We start from the raw sequence: 20298 nt of genomic DNA on the forward strand, positions 1-20298 counted from the left end.
AATCCTAGAAAGTCTACTACATGTATTCGCAGCTTTTTTTTCTCTTTGGTTTCGTGTCGAAGACAACTTTTTGCTTTCATATAGTGTCAATTCTTTAGTAAATTATAAACTTCCGGTAATATTAACAAAACAGACGCACAAAAACAAAATGAATGCAATATGGATATGGTGGTGGGTACCATAGTTGGGTTGTAGTAGAACAAATCTGACGTGTGACAATAAGCAGGGGGAGGGGTGCGTATACAGGAGCTTACCGGGTTTAAGTAGAGTTAGTTGGGCTCGCGTTAGTTGGAACTTACTTCCAAGATGGCGTCGTTTTCCTTGTTTTCGTGAAAGAGTAGCGGACATTGTCATCCGGTAAGAAAATTTATATTCCTGTTAAATGATTACGCCCTTTCAGCTCTACAGTGTCTGCGCTTCCTTCGTTATTTTGTTTCAAGACGTCGGGATAAAAGGTTATTGAAGGAAAACCGTTCGCAAATCTGTTGTCTTCATACGTGACGTTCGAGAAATTGGATGAACAAATAGCATGCTCTCTTTTTATACAGAGTATCACGCTGGTAATGCGGATACTTTGAAAACAGATGGCACTTCGATAATAGAGAACAACAAAAGTCACGCGCGAGTGGAGAGTTCTTTAGATTTTGGCTTATTCTCTGTTATCGAAGTGCCATCCGTTATCAAAGTATCCACATACCCTGCGTGAGTATTGACGCACGTGAATATTCCAATTTAACTAAAATCACGATCATTTCTTTTTCCCGACGCCGTTCATCTCTGATGACTAATTTATTGCCAAAATTATTGGTTTAACCCAACTTTTGGAAACTGACTTCATTTAAGCACATTTTAGGACCTTACTTCAAAATGACAAACAGCTCTTTGATATGTTAAAAGGTCTTACACGAAATAAGTGTCGTGAAAGAATTCCGACCGATTGGTGCGAATGTTTTTGAGAACATTTTTTTTCTGTAGAGATCACGATTTATTATAGCTATTATATTTATTATTTGTTTTGTTATTATTATTTATTATTATTTGTTTGTCACATACTTCACGCTGTGATTTAGTTTCCGTATTATAACGCATTTAGCGTTATTATTTACACGGTGGAAGTCTTTTTGAGGTAATAAACTAAATCAGAATTAACTAAGTGAATCTCAAATAAAATTGAAATAAAAAATCAATGTTCCTTAAACCAATAGCCAAAATCAACGCTAGATGTGGTCTGGTAACATAGATTTAACAAGATACAAAATGCTCTATTTTGTTTTTTGTGGGACAATTTATTAAACAAATGTTCATGTACCAAATTAGTGTGTGTGTGTCGTATGAATAGATATCGTTGCTGGAAATTAAAATTGAATATATTGTGCCACACACAAAAACAAGAGCATTTTGTATCTCGTCAAATCATGTTACCATACCACATCTAGTGTTGAAATGTTGGCTCTTACTGTAAGGAACACTGCTATTTATGGGTTTATTTTATTTTATGACATATTTTTCCAAATATGTGTTGCTTTTGAATATTTATGTTACTCTTAGTATCCGAAAATTTACAGTAATTGCGGTAATAGACTAAATAAGAATTAAGTAAGTGAACCCCAAATATATTGCGCATGCTCTTTTGTAATAAAACTAACATAATTATCCAAGTGCAATGGACAATGTTTATAAACTACTCTTTTTGTAGGCTGAGTCTGCAGACATGACTGCTGTTGGGGACGTGGATATGTTTTTTTCATCCATCCATCAATCCACCAACCAACCCAACCACCCAACCAAACCCCATCCATCCATCCATCCATCCATCCATCCATCCATCCATCCATCCATCCATCCATCCATCCATCCATCCATCCATCCATCCATCCATCCATTTATCTATCCATCCAAGATTTAAAGCAAATTAATCGTTGAATATTTTGAATATCTTCATGCTTGAAAATATATTTTACGTTCTTATAAGTTCAGCGAGTTTAGAAACGTATTTTATACGGGTTCGGCACGGATTCTAGTCAATATACGCTCCGTGGGTTCGGTGAACAGGATCACATAGGCATTAAGGCGTAAACAAGTTGCTGTTTTTTTTCTCACTAAACCGACAGCCCTATTTTTTCCTGCCAACCAAACACTTATTATCGGTAGTCCAAGTCAAGTTTTTGATATTTTTGCTAATTCTCTGAAAAAAAAACGTTTGCGATCAGTTAGGCTGTAATAAATCTTTTCGCCTAAATTGATAAAAGAAAGAACGTTAAATAGATATTGTGAAGATTTCTGCATGTATTTGCTTATTTTTATTTGATTGGAAATCATAACAAAACTAAACTGACCAACAAGATCTTTTGAAATTGTAGTGAAAAACAAACGACTTCTGGTCTGTTGTAGTGTAAAATAAAAAATGTTTGCATGTGGAACTGCTAAAATTCAAACGTAATCAAAACAGTTTTCTTCTGTCATTGTAAGAGCATGCACAGTCACATATATACATGTGATTAATTCAATGTTTTACCGAAAGAACGCGTAATTGTGTGCTTAAATATTGGTTTATGAACTGCTTGATAGACTTTTTGTGTGATTAAAGAACTTATGTGTAGCTCAGAACGAGAACTAGGCTATATTAGTAAGTAGTATATAACCGTAATTGTGTGGGCATATAACTTTGGGTTAAATCAATATGACTGCGCCCATATAACTTTGGGTTGAATCAACATGTCTGCGCCCGTCATATCAACAAAAGTTGTGATTTGAAAGACTGAAAATGAGTTTACAAAGCAATGTCAGAGCTTCTGTTCGAGAAATTCAAAATAATTTAAGGCGGGCAAGTTCTAAGGATGCATTTTTAAAAGGTCTGAAATGCGCGTGCGAATTCCTGCCGTGTCAACAAAATCAAAAAGCAGACGAAATATGCCATCAACTGGATGAAAGTTCTGAAGTGTTCTTGAAAAATCATCATTCTCAGTTCATTCAATTTCTTTTGGACATCATGAATATGGACAACGTTGGGCAGTTGAACAAAGATGAATTTACTAAATATTTTTTAATATTTTTTCTCAATGGCAGTTGTGAAAATGCGTTGCTGGCTGTCTTAAGTTTTATTGGACGTTCTGGGTAAGATGTGAACAGTTAAGGGTTCATTCAGACAGCGTTTTCATGTAGTAAAAGTCTTAAAAATATTTTTCTAAATTTAAAAATATATTTCTGAATCCCATTTGCTACTCATCTATCTCAATGTATAGTTAAACAATTTCCAAATCCTTGAAACAAACATTAATAAATGGATCTGAAAGATCGACTATATGATGACATTTTATTTCATTTTATCCTGGCATCTGACCTCAATTACTATGTCTGGGATGTTTATGTGCTTGATGGCCCTGTTATTTTATGCACTGGTTACATTAAAATTCTTTGCATTTTGAAAGGCATTTTTCTACCATTCAATTATTAATCTTCATAGTTTTTTCTATTTGGGAACAATAACTTTCAAATAAAAAAAATTGGTCTTTGTAGATTTGTTTTTTTATACAATAAAGGCTAAATACAATTTTCAAATATAAGCAGCAGATTTTTAGACTGACATTGCATTTTAGATGTCCTCTTTATTTGCTGTTTACATTGTTGTTAATGAAGGGTGGACCATTTTCTAGCAATATAATTGAATGGATTACTTACAAAAAAAATTTGTTTAATGGAAATGTAGTTTGTTTATATACATATGCCAGTGTGTCAGGCAAATGATGGATTTTAATATAAAGATGCACATATTAATATTTTAATTGAAACATGTTGTTAAAACTTATGTGGTGTAGTATTTACATGTAACAATATTAAGTAACAGTTTGTTCAAGATACAGTGTATATCATGCAGATACTTTGTGTGACTAGTAAATTTTGTCAGATTTTGTTGTTGATCTACTAGAAATTTACTTGAACATAATTGTATAAATGGAAGTTTGATAATTATACGACGACCTACAAACTAGTGCATACATTACTTGTACTAAAACATGCATTTTTTTTAAATTTAGTGTGCATTAAAATAGGTTATACCTCCACCATGATAATATGCATAATTGTCAACCTAGTCTTGTCTCTGGTGTGTAGAACAAAAATGAAAATACACTTTAAAGTCAGCATAGCCAATAGATAGTGGACTTTAAAACATGATTGTCTGACAAGTAAGTGAATAGAAAAATAAATGTATAAGTTTTGTTTAGAGTTGATTTATGTAAATTATTGTTTGTCTATCATCCACTTCAAGTTCAAGAAAGTTTATTTTCAAAGTGCGAAAATTCCACCAAATATATTTGCATTCAGTAATTATCACTCTTAGATTGTATTTTATTCTACATTATATTTTTATCTTAATTTCAAATCTGAAGTTCTGGTAATACATTACACCACTTTACTGATTACAATAAGTTTTTAAGAATTTCATAAATGGCCTTCTTTATCTTGAGAAAAAGAAAACAATACTGTGTCAAATATGACCTGTGTAATGTGAAAATGGGTCTTATGCCATATGCAGCCAATTTAGCTCCAGCTGCCTATGCTATCTTGCAGTCTGGTCAGGAGCTACACTGTCCTCTAATGACACCATGAAACCTATTACCAACCCATGCGAAAGACGTTGGACCTCGGACATTTCCGATAAAATTTGCTGAGGTCCAATTTAATTCCAGGGAAACTGTCAGACCTCGTGTCCGACAAAAAAAACTATGTAAAATGTGTTTTAGTTAAAAATGAAATATGTTTAAAAAGAAGGGATTGGTTTATCTTTATTTTACTTCGATCGATAATTTAACTATTAAATAACACAGATTTTACCAGTCAAACTTGCTATTTTTGCTGGTGATGTTACAAACTCCATGCGCGATTCTTAGAACCAGTCAAATATTGCACCTGAATTGTATTGATCAAACAGCTCAGCAGGGTTAACTGGCAATCATTATTTTTGGTTGATGTCATTCTTGAAGTTAGCGTTTATCGCAGATTGATTTACAAGGAATCACAGTTTTAAAATTTGCGAAATATCCAACGGTAATTAAACAGTCCATGAAAGACGGTATCATCATCACACCTATTTACCGTAAACAATTGCTTAAACAACAATTGTTCCTTATGAGAAGTTAAATGCAAAGGGTGAGCAATTTATTACTTATGGCGAGTAAGTTGTGAAAACAATATTATACCCGTTACAAAATGAATGCGGTAACAATTTAATTTCAGTACAATTTCATCAAGTCCACTTATAGAACTGAATTACACAATTTTTCTACAGCCACGTGATATTATTTAAGTCCCTTTGTACGTCGCATCTGCACCATTCACTTTACATGATGCCATGTAAAACCCGTGTTTTATAAAGAGCGCGAAATTGTTGCTGACAGAGTAAAGTTTTAGGCAAGGACAGCGTGCGTGTCAAAACAGACCATGTGCCGTAACAACGGTAAATATTGACGTGCAACTCGGTACATTTAGTATTATAAAATGAAAAAATACATCGGAACTAATGCACAATATGAGATAATATTGACACATTGAAACTTAGAAAAAATACGATAATTTACAAATAAAGAATTAGATTAAAGTCGCTCATTAATTGGTCCTTATAACCAAATATGAACATTGCTAGATGCTCTAACATCGCGTTACATGATTTATGCATGTTCAATGAGAATTATCCCATCCAAACATTAAACAAATCAGTATCAATACTGGTCATATTTTGGTTTTGAACATTGAAATCGCAATTATACTGGATTATATAGTAATGGATAGTGTTGGAACATGTATGTATCCAGCGATCAACACATACGATAGGTTTACTAAAGTATTCATTGAAATACAATTTGGACTTCCAACTGTATTATCTGGGACGTCCAAAATTTAAAGCTTGGAAGTCAGAACTTCCAACTTTTAAAAGCTAGTGGACTTAGCGCTAAATTAATATTTTCATAGAACTGTTTTAAATTTAGTTTATATTTTATTGTATTTAGAATTATTAAACGTTGTGAAGGTCATTATAATAAAAATAAGCTCTATAAAAGTTTTTTTTATTGTTTGGTTAAAGAAGAACAAAGTCCGGTAAAATCTGGTGAGGTCCGGTAATTTTTTTAAGTTATCGGACCTCAAGATTTTTATGTCTTTTGCATGGGTTGCCTATTACTTGATAGTGGACAGGATAGCTCCTCACCTGATCAGACTACCCATATGCATATCACATGAACTGTGTCACATATCAAAAGTTTATACACATTTTGTTGTTGACTTCAGGAAAAGCAGTTATAGACCTCAGACAACCCATAAAAAGTATATAAAATTTCAAGTTTGTTACCAGTTTGAATTACATTTCTTGGTATCATTTCAGGTTTTTTTATCTGATTTTGGGGAAAGGGCCTTGCCTTTTTGATGGGAAAAAAATCTCGCTATGCGGATTTTGCGGAAAATCTAAAATAATCAATTTAACATATTTTACTGTTTTTAAAATAAATTCAAGGCAACAGATAATTTAATTATGCAATATTTTTCTATTTTCTACACTGGATCAGGTTGACTTATAAATATTATAATTCAAGGTCCCCCCCCCAAATTTTTGTTTAGATATCATTGGTTTGGAGAAAATCTCTGTAAGAGGGGAAAAATATGTCATGCCTTGAACAAATTTTGTAAGGATTCCAGATACAAGGAAGTCAAAGAAAATGTAGAAGTGTTTTGATTCTTTTCAGTCCAAGCTATCAACTCAACAAGAGTATTGCCATTCTTGAAGAGTTTTTGAGACAGCATAAAATTGCCACAATCCTGCAAGAACAAAGTGGGTTGCTGAGACCGTCAACATGCTACCTATATGAATGGAAATCTGAAGGAAGGACTTTGCTATGGGAATCATTGGTATCTGAGATTGCATCCATTCCTGATAAAATGGCCAACAAGCTGAAGACTGAAATAAGGTACTGGTGAAGTATTGTCTATTGCTGGTGAAATCCCATGTTTGATTTTACTTGTAACTAAAAAAAATTAAAACATTCAATACAACAACACAACTTGCTACTCGTAAATAAATTAAAGAGCAACAACTTAGAACAAATGTGCAGTTGACTGCTCATGCTTTGGAACACAGCAGGCGAATGGGGCAGTTGATTTTGCCACTCCTGAAAGTATTTACCGCATGTCCACTATTTGAAAAATGGAAAAAAGTTTTAAAACAGCTTTAAATGTGTTGTGAGCAAGACCTTTATTATATTTTTTTTCATACCTGAACCAGTTATTGCTCACACTGTTTGGTTTTGAAATGTTAATGAACATTTCTTATTTCACAGTTCGGTTTGCTTATCTGTTAAGTATAATTTGAAGAATAAAGTCAGCCATAATAAATCATAAAAAGCTTACCATATTAAATTGGAGCCATTCCTTGAAATTCATGTCTATTTCAGTGACATTTTCCATCCCAAACGCTACATCCCCCTTCTGATCTCTGATATTCTTTCCACACTTGGTATGGTGTGTAAATACATTCGTTTGTCAAAAGACTGCAGCTTGGAATTCATCAGTCACCTTGTTGGGAAACTTTGCATCTCAGGATATGCAGGTAATATGCGCCATTATTGAAACATTGCTTTGTAACTATTTTTTTCCTATTTAAGTGATAAAATCTTGGGTTTAGTTCTTACCTCTAAATTGGAACAATATGACATTAGTATTGGCCCATTGGTGCCAGGCTAAAATGCTTTTTTTTCAGTAACCAACTGCATAAATTTGAGTTGCGTTCTGAGAAAACTGGGCATTAAGCATGTGTGTAAAGTTTTGTCCCAGATAAGTGTGTGCGGTCCGCACAGGCTAATCAGGGACCACACTTTCCGCCTAAACTAGATTTTTGCTTAGAAGAGACTTTTTTTAAACAGAAACTATCATAGAAGCGGAAAGTGTCATCCCTGATTAGCCTGTGCAGACTGCAGAGGGTAATCTGGGATGACACTTTAAGCACCTGCATTAAATCCTCTCTCACAGAGCAAGGCCCATTTGACCAAACTCCTGGAAGTTTCAACAATGTACTGTTCTCGTATAATTTGTGTAAAAGTTGGCACTTCTGTATTAAAGAGTTTTAAAGAGTTTTTGTATTCGTCTCATCATCTCTATTCCACATACCCTGAAACATATTGACTTTTCTGCTCAGCCTGTGAATTCTGGGCCTCTTTCCTGCAAACAAATACATTTTTAGCAATTGACCAATAATGAGTCTTTAACAAGTCTGTCCCATAAATATAAGCTGAAAGTTCTTTATATATGAGCATGCTTTGGGAAAATAGGGCTTAATGCACATGCGTACAGTATAATCCCAGATAAGCCAGTAAAGTCTGCATTATCACAAACGATTCTTTTAGCCTATACTGAATTTTAGATTTGAAGAGACTTCCTTTAAACGAGAAATTCCCTTAAAGTGGAAAGTGTGGTGCCTGATAAGCTGAAGGGTCTGCACAGGCTAATCTTAGATGACACCTTATGCGCAGGCTAATTTGGGATGACACCTTATGCGCAGGCTAATTTGGGATGACACCTTATGCAGGCTTATCTGGGATGACTTTATACACAGGCTAATCTGGGATGACAACTTATGCACAGGCTAATCAGAGATGACACCTTATACACAGGCTAATCTGGGATGACACCTTATGCACAGTCTAACCTGGGATGACAACTTATGCACAGGCTAATATGGGATGACACCATATGCATAGGCAAATCTCGGATAACACCTTATGCACAGGCTTAACTGGGATGACACCTTATACACAGGCTAATCTGAGATGACACCTTATGCACCGGCTTATCTGGGATGACACTTTATGCACAGGCTAATCTGGGATGACACCTTATGCACAGGCTAACCTTGGACAATGCCTTATGCACAGGCTAATCTGGGATGACACCTTATGCACAGGCTAATCTGGGATAACACCTTATACACAGGCTTATCTGGGATGACACCTTATGCACAGGCTAATCTGGGACGATGCCTTATACACAGAATAATCTGGGATGACACCTTATGCACCAGCTTATCTGGGAAGACACCTTATGAACAGGCTAATCTGGGATGACACCTTATGCACAGGCTAATCTGGGATGACACCTTATACACAGGCTTATCTGGGATGACACCTTATGTACAAGCTTATCTGGGATGACACCTAATGCACATGCTTATCTGGGATGACACCTTATACACAGGCTAATCTGGGATGACACCTTATGCACTGGCTAATCTGGGATGACACCTTATGCACAAGCTAATCTGGGATGACACCTTATGCACATGCTTATCTGGGATGACACCTTATACACAGGATGGGATGACACCGTATGCACCGGCTTATCTGGGATGACACTTTATGCACATGCCAATCTGGGATGACAGCTTATGCACAAGCTAATCTGGGACAATGCCTTATGCACAGGCTAATCAGGGATGACACCTTATGCACAGGCTTATCTGGGATGACACCTTATGCACAGGCTAATCTTGGATGACACCTTATGCACAGGCTAATCTGGGACGATGCCTTATACACAGGCTAATCTGGGGTGACACCTTATGCACCAGCTTATCTGGGAAGACACCTTATGCACAGGCTAATCTGGGATGACACCTTATGCACAGGTTTATCTGGGATGACACCTTATACACAGGCTAATCTGGGATGACACCTTATGCACAAGCTGATCTGGTATGACACCTTATGCACATGCTTATCTGGGATGACACCTTATACACAGGCTAATCTGGGATGACACCTTATACACAGGCTTATCTGGGATGACACCTTATGCACACGCTTATTTGGGATGACACCTTATGCACATGCTAATCTGGGATGACACCTTATACACAGGCTAATCTGGGATGACACCTTATACACAGGCTTATCTGGGATGACACCTTATGCACACGCTTATCTGGGATGACACCTTATGCACATGCTAATCTGGGATGACACCTTATACACAGGCTAATCTGGGATGACACTGTATGCACCGGCTTATCTGGGATGACACTTTATGCACATGCCAATCTGGGATGACAGCTTATGCACAAGCTAATCTGGGACAATGCCTTATGCACAGGCTAATCTGGGATGACACCTTATGCACAGGCTTATCTTGGATGACACCTTATGCACAGGCTAATCTTGGATGACACCTTATGCACAGGCTAATCTGGGACGATGCCTTATACACAGGCTAATCTGGGATGACACCTTATGCACCAGCTTATCTGGGAAGACACCTTATGCACAGGCTAATCTGGGATGACACCTTATGCACAGGCTTATCTGGGATGACACCTTATACACATGCTAATCTGGGATGACACCTTATGCACAGGCTAATCTGGGATGACACCTTATGCACAGTCTAATCTGGGATGACGCCTTATGCACAAGCTAATCTGGGATGACACCTTATGCACAGGCTAATCTGGGATGACACCTTATGCTCAGGCTAATCTGGGATGACAACTATGCACAGGCTAATCTGGGACAAAGCCTTATGCACAGGCTAATCTGGGATGACACATTATGCACAGGCTTATCTGGGATGTCACATTATGCACAGGCTAATCTGGAATGACACCTTATGCACAGGCTAATCTGGGATGACACCTTATGCTTAGGCTAATCTGGGATGACACCTTATGCACAGGCTAATCTGGGATGACACCTTATGCTCAGGCTAATCTGGGATGACACCTTATGCACAGGCTTATCTGGGATGACACCTTATGTAGAGGCTAATCTGGGATGACACCTTATGTACAGGCTAATCTGGGACGACGCCTTATGCACAGGCTAATCTGGGATGTCACATTATGCACAGGCTTATCTTGGATGACACAGTATGCACAGGTTAATCTGGGATGACACCTTATGCACAGGTTAATCTGGGATGACACCTTATGCACTTGCTAATCTGGTACAACGCCTTATGCACAGGCTAATCTGGGATGACACCTTATGCAGAGGCTAATTTTGGATGACACGTGCACAGGCTTATCTGGTATGACACCGTATGCACAGGTTAATCTTGGATGACGCCTTATGCACATGCTTATCTGGGATGACACCTTATGCAGAGGCTAATCTGGGATGACACCTTATGCACTTGCTAATCTGGGATGACACCTTATGCACATGCATCAAGCCTACTTATCCAAGAGAAAGGCTCATAGTTAACCCTTAACCACTCAGAAATGCACTTTCACACATTTGAAGTCCTTAAGAAAATGAAATTTAATTTATGTTTTTTCTTAATATTTTCAAGTTCAAAAGGCTTCATTTCTAATCCTAAGATACTGATGAGCAACAAACAGCATAAAACCTGAACAAACTGCCAGTTACTCGCAGGCTGGTCTGGTTTTATGCTGGTTGCAAAAGCCATTTTCACTTTGCTTCTAATGGGGAATGGGTTAAACAACAAATGCAGAGAGACTGTTTTGACCAAATTCAGGTTTTCAATAAAATTGCAGCAATCATTTACATTAAAAGCTCAGCAGCACTTTCAACATTTATAATGCATTTGCTTGAGCTGTAGAAAGAACTGTTACGATATTTTAAGAAATTTTTTGATAAATTTCATCTGAAAAGTACACAAGTTTAATTTGCAAAAGAATTTATTTTAATGCAGTATGCTTGAAACTTTGCAATTGTTTTCAGACCAATTCTGGGATATTATGCTTCAACAGACCATGCTGTTGGTCCGCCAAGATTTCATTTGGAGCAGAGTAATGGAAACCATAGTTACAAGAGTGCCGGACAGATGTATGGAGAGCGTTCTAGTTCCTCTTGTAAAGGCTTTAGGCTGGTAAGACAAGAGGCATGTTTGCATCCTAGTTGAGTTTTTTCTTGATACTGACCTGAAACCGCCCTGCAGGGATCAGCTGTTGTAGAAAATAGGCATAGATAAGGAGTACAAATTACTTCATGATCTATTTATTTTTCGCAAGCTATTTGGCCGGTTTCCATTACACTCGATCTTTACCTTAGACTTTGTAATTATTTTAGTTTAAACCTATTTATTTTAGCTTGATTGCATCGAAAGCCTAAGGCTTATATAAACGCTCTCGAGTCCATTTCCTGGGCCTAGAACCAGTACTTGGTGTCTATGGCGGAGATCTAAAGAACGCTCCCTTGGTGGGGATCGAACCCGTGACCTTCCTGTCGCTAGGCGGACACCATATCCATTACACCACGGCGACCTGTAATTATTTTGATTGTCTTTTAACCATAATAACAAACTAAAGTGAGTGTACTCATGTATTTACATGTTTGCATTATGCTATTTTCAAGTATCAGCCTTTTACACAATTCATTGGGTACACATTTTGTGTAATTTCAATCACGTACACTTTCATGGGGGTTTGATTTTGCTCAATTCCATTTGCGATTTTGCTTATTTGGCATTATTTTCCAGATACCGATGAAATTAAGAAAAATGCTATTGAATTGATAAAATGTCAACACTTAGATGATATTTGCTGTTGTTTTAATATCCCTTTGGCTACAACAGATATCTGTATAAAACTTTTTATGTCTGAATTTGCGTGTGTAGTTGTTACATTGGGAAATGAAAAACAGGCATATGGGGAAATATCAAAACAGAATGCAGCCTTGATGTGAAAATGAAAGATTTTATAATTATCAAAAAATTAAGAAGACAAATTTTTTTATACTAAAAACAATTTATATTAAGTTATTTGAACATCTATACATGTATGTATATAGGCATGTCTATGGGACTTTTGCAATAAGATATACACATTTTCTGTGTGTATGGCATTAATAAATATTTAAACTATAAATGAAACATTCAATAAATGAAATTTTGAAAAAAATGATACATTATGAATGATTTACTCTGTACATATTGATTAATATGTAACTTGTGTAGAGGCTGACTAATTGTCAAATTGGTACATGTTTGTGGTGTTAATAAATGGAATGGTGGGGACACAAAGAAATGCGAGAAGTAGACATCTTCAAAATACAGCATTTCCATAGTATGCAGTGAAAAGTAATTTATATAGTAATTGATAATTGTTAATTGTTATGTAATAGTTACAGTTAAAATTAAATCTAAGGTACATTAAGTTTTGTATTAACAGTTCTTACATGTTTAATACATTTTGTTGTTAATGATCTATGATGTAGGGCATATTAAACACTATATTTATATGGATAACTGGTAATTGGCCTTTTGTACCTATCAGTACATGTATATTATTTTCCACCACCAAAAGTTGAAGGAATATATACCAGTATATGTTAGACATCATAACATCCATGCATGTGTGCTTGCTTTCAACCATCACACTCTGGGGGCAACTTTTTTTGTGTATGCTTTTCCTCAAACTTTTTACATTTAAATGCTACAAAGAATTTAGCTGGTTATCAAACATTGGCCTCCATGTTTTGTCTAAAAACATGTCCAAAATGTTTGATGAAGATTTGATGATTATGTTTATTAGGTCTGTAATACAAAAAATATTGTCAAGGTTTTTCAATTGTGTTATTTTTTTTTAAGAGTTGTATATAATGGTTTCTGTGTGCAACATTTTATGTGCCATTTTTGGCAAACATATATAGAATAATTTAAATTATCTGCAAATGCTACAGCACATAATAATTGTCAAGATGTAACGATTGTGTTTTTTAAGGAGTTATTACCCAGATATTAAAATAACATATAAGGGCTCATCAGCTCTGCGCCTCCTACATATTGCTTGTGATTTTCATAGATTTGTTTACTGAATAATTGTATCCTTAATGATACAGTGCATATTTTCAAAGTTTGCGATTGTATTATTTGTTAGCTTCAGTTATTGTCTCTCATTTAAAGTTACATATAGAAATGATTTGCCCAACTCAAACTTTCACAACCACATTATTTTAAAAGAGGCATTGTCACCCCCGGAAACCTGATATGCTGTGAAAAGTTGGATGTGCTTGGAAAAGTTGCAGATAGATTTCGCTGAATTTTGTCAGGGTAAGTTAATCCAGTTCTATAATTGTTTTAAGGCATTTTTGAATTAAAACATATTTTTGTTTATGCAAAGGAGGTATAACCATGTTTGTTAGAAAAATCCTGGTTATTATTATTCATATTTATTGAAATATGGCTATTAAAAGTCGACGAGGCAGGGATTTGTCCCATATTAAGCACTTGATTTACAAATTTCTTTAAAGGTATGCCAGTGAAAAAGTTTTTGCACCGACAATTATATCAACCAATGTCCCCGAGTAACATATCCGCCAGGGTTTCTTAAACAATTTTGTATTGGTTTAAAAATTAGACTTTACATTCAACATGTTGATGAAAAAAAGATATGACCTGGTGCAGTTCAAAAGATGTCAAGATATGACAGGAGTGCAGTTCGTTTATAAACTTAAAAGCTCACTAATAGTAACCAGGATTTTAGTAACATACATGGTAATACCTCCTTTGCATATACTAAAATATAGTTTAATTCAAAAATGCCTTTAAACAATTATAGAACTGGATTTACTTACCCTACCAAAATTCAGCCAAATCTATCGGCAACTTTTCCAAGCACATCCAACTTTTCACAGCATATCGGGTTTCCGGGGGTGATTGTTCTCTGTTTAAAATAAAAATTCCTGAGGGTTGTGATTGCATTTTTTTTAAACGTTTGACATCAATGTTCCATTGAGGTATGCAGTGTCAGTGACAGCTGTTTAAAAAATTTTATGCTCTCCCAAAATTTATTTTGGGGGGAGCATATAGTCGCCGCTTCATCTGTCTGTGTGTGCGTCTGTCTGTCTGTCCGTGCACAATTTTTGTCCGGGCTATTTCTAAGCAACTAATGACCGGAATTCAATGAAACTTTATGGGAAGCTTCACTACCAAGAGGAAATGTGCATATTATCAGCGGGTTCTGGTCGGATGATTGTTCAGTTATGGCCCCTTGAAATTTTCTATAAAAAAATTCTTGTCCCCCCAACTACTGTGCCCTCAAGACGTTTCCTTTTATCTTAATATATAGTGCAATATTGTGACAAAAAAAGCCTTTGGGGAGCATCACCCGTCTCTGACAGTTTCTTGTTTATTTTGTCCCCCACCACTATAGTGAGGGACATATTGTTTTTGCCCTGTCTGTTGGTTGGTTTGTGTGTTTGTTTGCTCGAACTTTAACATTTTGCCATTACTTTTGCAATATTCAAGATATCAACTTCATATTTGGCATGCCTGTGTATCACATGGAGCTGCACATTTTGAGTGGTGAAAAGTCAGGTCAAAGTCATCCTTTAAGGTCAAAGATCAAATATATAGATTCAAAGCGGCGCAAAAGGGGACAAAGTGTTTCTGACAAACACATATCTTGTTTTTTATTTTATTGATTTGTAATGCAATTGCTTAGAATGCAATATTTGTGTTGCAGGTATGGATTGATGGATCGTTTCCTTGGCAACTGTGTAACTCAGAACCAAAAGATTCAGCTGTTATTGTGCACCAAGCTAATTTTTCACAGATACTTTAGCACAGTGAGTTTAGCCCTCTGCCACGCTCTTTGATGCATATGTAGTCCGTTAGGAAATTAAATTTAATTTAAGACCTTTTTTAAATAGATACAGGTTTAAAAGCCTTCATTGTTTTAGGCTGATCTGGTGTTATGCTGATTGCATCTAGCCAATTTTACAGATACAGTAAGTGTAACTTAGGCATTGTATACTGCATAAGAAGATGTGTGCTTTACTTGTGGAACCAGTAAATAAATATAAGCTACACTTTGAGAAAACAGGGTTTTAATGCATGTGCTTTAAGTGTCGTCCCAGATTAGCCTGTGTAGTACGCATTACTCACAGTCAAATCAGGGACGACATTTACCGCTTCTGCTTTATGGCATTATTTATTATCCCCCGCCAAATGCGGAGGGATATTGTTTTGGCGTTGTCCAACCTTCCGTCTTTTCTGTCCGTCCGGAGCCATATCTTGGAAGTGCTTTGGCGGATTTTATTGAAACTTGGTATGAGTATGTATATGGATAATAGGATGATGCAAGCCAAATGGCATTGTACACCATCAGTTAATAACAGAATTATGGCCCTTGGTATCTTGAAAAAATGCTTTTTTGTGTGTCCGGAGCCATATCTTGGAAGTGCTTTGGCACACAAAGTCAATATTACCCCATATTACCTGACTCCACTAGTCTGATATTAGCTAATTGGACTACAGGCAAAAAGAAACAGGTTCTAATATCACTTTTTATAAGCTGGCCACCTGTTTATACAATTATGTTACAATTGTGTATAATTTGTTTTATAAGTACTGACATTCCTTATTTACAGCCTCAGGTCTTGCAGAATGTGATTGGATATTTGGCGACAGGGGCAAGTAGAAAGTACCTGTATGCAAAGGTATGAATCTTAAATGGTACATATTGTAGACATAAAGACAGTAACCAGTATCAGTGATGGCATTTTACATATACACAATGATTCATGATGCATTTGATGTTGCCCTTGCTACAAGCTTGTGTTTTGTGTGTTTAAATGTTGTTGCATAAATTTGCACTACACAAAAAATTAGAAGAACTGGATAAATTACATCATATATGCTTAAACATCAGTATTTTCTGTTCAATAAAAAGTATATTTTTGTCAATATTACGTCTAGTTGATGCTTGTTTTCAGATGCTGAAGGAGCTGGTGCAGGTGTGGGGCGACCGCAGCTCAGTACAGCACACGTCATACGAGCAGCACTACTACCTCACACAGGCACTTGTCATCTCTATGGCCTTCCTCAACGACCCTCAGAAACATGAGCTCAAAGATGGTGAGACAATTATCGACTAGAACATTGACGAATGGGAGATTAAATGTGAAACTATAGTTTCTGAATGATATTTTTATTGACTTGACCGGCCCTCATAAACATGAGCTGAAAGACAGCTAGATAATCCTTGGCTAGCATTTTGATGACTGGAGATTAAATGTGAAACAGTTACTTCATCTTTATACTTTTATATTGACTTGATATTGAATCATTAACTTATGGCCAGTTTTTTGCTTGATCATTCTTTGACCTTTCAAGAACATGAGCTGAAAGATGGTGTGAAAATTGTTGGCTGGTACAAGGATACATTGAGAACTGTTCTTCCCTCTTTATATTTTTAATTGGTTTCCAACAAAAGGGTTGGTATTGAAGGATTAATTTATTTATTTATTTATTTATGACCAGATTATTGACTTGACAGGAAAAGGGTTGGCATTAAGGGAGAATGGTATGGCCTGTTTTTAGCTTGACTTTTCATCAACTATTCATTCAATAGTTGGAGCTGTGCTCCTGAACCATTTTTCTGCGTCTACCTCTGGTGATGTTATGGCTTAGATTTGTGTGAAACCACTCCATACCACTCTTTTGTACAACAGCTATTCAAGAAAAACCTAGTTATTTATCCTTTCCCACATAAGAAGCAGAGTTAAAATGGCTTTTGCAAACAGTATAAAACCAGAACAGCTGGTTGCAAAAGCCATTTTGTCTGTAACTTGCAGTCTGTTCAGGTTTTATTCTGTTTGCTGCTCATCAGTATCTAAGGGTTTGAAATGAAACCTTTAAAACTTGAACCTAGTAAGAAAGCTCTTTAACAACATTTAACTTTGGAAGGGACTACAAACACGTCAAAATATGTATCTAAGTGGAAAAGGGTTAATTAAAGATTGCTTTTGCTCATAAAATACATGCACAGCCCATTGGAAGCTACAGTAAGTACAGTTTCATGCCCAGTTTTATTCACCAGAGTTGCTCCGTCACCTGTTGACCAGTGTTGACAACCACATCAGCTTTGCGGATGCCCGGATCAGGAAGCTGGGAATGCTAGTTGGAGAGATCATCACACGCAAACTGGAGCCGGATGGGCCTGACCTAAACTTTGAGGTGGGCCTGTGACATTAGCAAATGATGCTTGTGTAAAAAATCTGGTTTTGATGTCACATATCTGGTGCTTGAGTCACATATCTGGTGTTTTTGTCACATATCTGGTGCTAGTGTCACATATCTGGTTCTTGTGTCACATATCTGGCAATTGTGTCTAAAATCTGGTTCTTGTGTTTAATATCTGGTTCTTGTGTCTTATATTTGGTGCTTGTGTAACAACTCTGATGCTTGTGTCACATACCTGGTGTTTGTGTCACAACTCTGGTACTTATGTCACAATTCTGGTGCTGATGTCACATATCTGATGCTTGAGTCACATATCTGGTGCTTGAGTCACATATCTGATGCTTGTGTCACATATCTGATGCTTGTGTCACATATCTGATGCGTGTGTAACATAGCTGCTGTTTGTTTCTCATATCTGGTGCTTGTGTCACATATCTGGTGCTTGTGTCACATATCTGGTGCTTGTGTCACATATCGGTTGCTTATGTCACATATCTTGTGCTAATCTAAAAACGTTTTAATTGGATCTAAAATAAGTAAAGATCTTGCCCTGATAAAAAAAAATAAATATCAGTTTTAAGAGTAAAAAGTTGCTTATGTTATGCAGTCGTATAATTATTTTTAAGTTCATGATGTTGTCTAAATTAATATTTATATTGTATGTTTGATTTTAAATTTTCATATAATACTTATTATAAATTTACACAGGTAATTTTTTTTAAACAAACTTAAGAATAGTGGGGAAATAGAAGTACTTTGATTATTTTGCTGCCCCTCTTTGCAAGCCAGAAAGTAGCAAATGTACTATGTCACAAGAAGAGAAGATAATGGTCATAAACTTTTTGGAAAAAACTTGGCTTAATACATGTGTGTTTAATTTTATAAAAAAATCTGTAATGTGCTTTTAGCGAAAATTAAGTATAGGCGGAAAGTGTCATTCCTGATTAGCCTGTGTGGACTACTGGCTAATCTGGGACAACACTTAAAGGAGAAATGCTGTTCTTATAATAAAATTTGATATTTTATCAATTGATATATTCTTAAATGTTTTTGACACTCAAAAACAATCATTTGTTTTATGTAAACCGCTCATGTGTATTTCCGCCACCTATTTTGGTTGTGACTTGACACAAGGCACATGACACGGAAACTCGCACATTGTTATTACGGATTGAAGCTTGAACACTTCGCCCTGAAAGTCAACTTTGACAATCAATATCGAGTAATTTTATTAGTTTTTTTGTTAAGTTTTATTTCAAGCTTGTGTTTCAATTAGTTTTCTGCATGACAATCATTAATCAACATGGTTCAGTATGTTTCTTTCGGGTGCATACACCGTCTGGACAAAACTTCAAAATACACAGATTGGTTTTCATATTTTTAATGCCTTTGATATTTTCTGAAATTGTGCAAAATGTATGAGTATTACAAGAAACATGGAAATGCATTATTGTTATGCCTTTACAGATACGGATTATTAAAAAAGCCACTATTTCTTATAAGCATGTATGCATCAATGGTTTGGAAACGAAAACATGTTATTTGAACCCTTCGATTATCATTAAGAAGTTATGGTGTGTGTCACCAATAATATTGAGAGTGTCTAAATTATTATTTATACTTGCTTATCAATCATTTTACCTCAACTTATAAGAAATTATGAGAGAATAAAAAATAAGTAATAGTAAACTTAGTTATACTGATATTAAAACCAAATAATTTGCTGTTAAATACACAGACTCGTAACATTGTAAGGGTTTTAAAAAGCATGTCATTTCATCTTTAACTCCATTATGCCAGAGCAAGGCTCATAACTTTCTTGTTTCTAGGTGGGGGATGATGATGAAGTGAAAGAGCTGAGATCCTTACTGGTTGTGCCAGAAGACCATTTCAACATTGAAATACCAGAGTAAGTATAACAATAATGCTACTGTTATCTTTTGAGTACTTGTATTTTAACCCTTTCCCCCATAAGAACCAAAGTGAAAATGGCTTTCGCAACCAGCCTAAAACCAGAACAGCCTGCGAGTAACATGCAGTCTGTTCAGGTTTTATGCTGTTTGCTGCTCTTCAGTAACTAAGAGTTGGAAATGTGCCTATAAAACTTAAATTTAATAAGAAAGGCATTTTATTAAATGTTACTTTCTAAGGGACTTCAAATGCATCAAAATATGTATCTATTTTTAAGTGATTAAGAGTTAATTAGGATGTAAGGCTTATACAAATATTTGTGACATATGATGCAATTCAAAATTATATATCCACCATAATTTATAGTGCACATTAAAATGCTAGTCCAAAGTGTTATTTTTATGCCCCCGAAGGGGGGCATATAGT

General features: G+C 35.8%; 1 protein-coding gene across 6 annotated transcripts in view; it reads left to right on the top strand.

Moving 5' to 3' along the window:
* LOC127867421 (telomere length regulation protein TEL2 homolog) overlaps positions 1-20298 on the top strand; it is a 154614-nt gene that overhangs the window by 113138 nt on the left and 21178 nt on the right. Inside the window, exons 2-10 of one of the 6 annotated variants that reach the window (XM_052408554.1) lie at positions 2853-3114; positions 6735-6956; positions 7440-7594; positions 11718-11865; positions 15461-15563; positions 16368-16436; positions 16713-16854; positions 17819-17955; positions 19791-19870. In XM_052408554.1, the coding sequence (XP_052264514.1) occupies positions 2853-3114; positions 6735-6956; positions 7440-7594; positions 11718-11865; positions 15461-15563; positions 16368-16436; positions 16713-16854; positions 17819-17955; positions 19791-19870 (1318 nt within the window). Of the gene's footprint in view, positions 1-2716; positions 3115-6734; positions 6957-7439; positions 7595-11717; positions 11866-15460; positions 15564-16367; positions 16437-16712; positions 16855-17818; positions 17956-19790; positions 19871-20298 lie in introns of those variants that run through there. The other 5 variants (XM_052408555.1, XM_052408553.1, XM_052408556.1 and 2 more) reach the window with 5 other exon arrangements.

Source organism: Dreissena polymorpha, chromosome 2 (genome assembly GCF_020536995.1).
Source record: "Dreissena polymorpha isolate Duluth1 chromosome 2, UMN_Dpol_1.0, whole genome shotgun sequence".
Taxonomy (NCBI): domain Eukaryota; kingdom Metazoa; phylum Mollusca; class Bivalvia; order Myida; family Dreissenidae; genus Dreissena; species Dreissena polymorpha.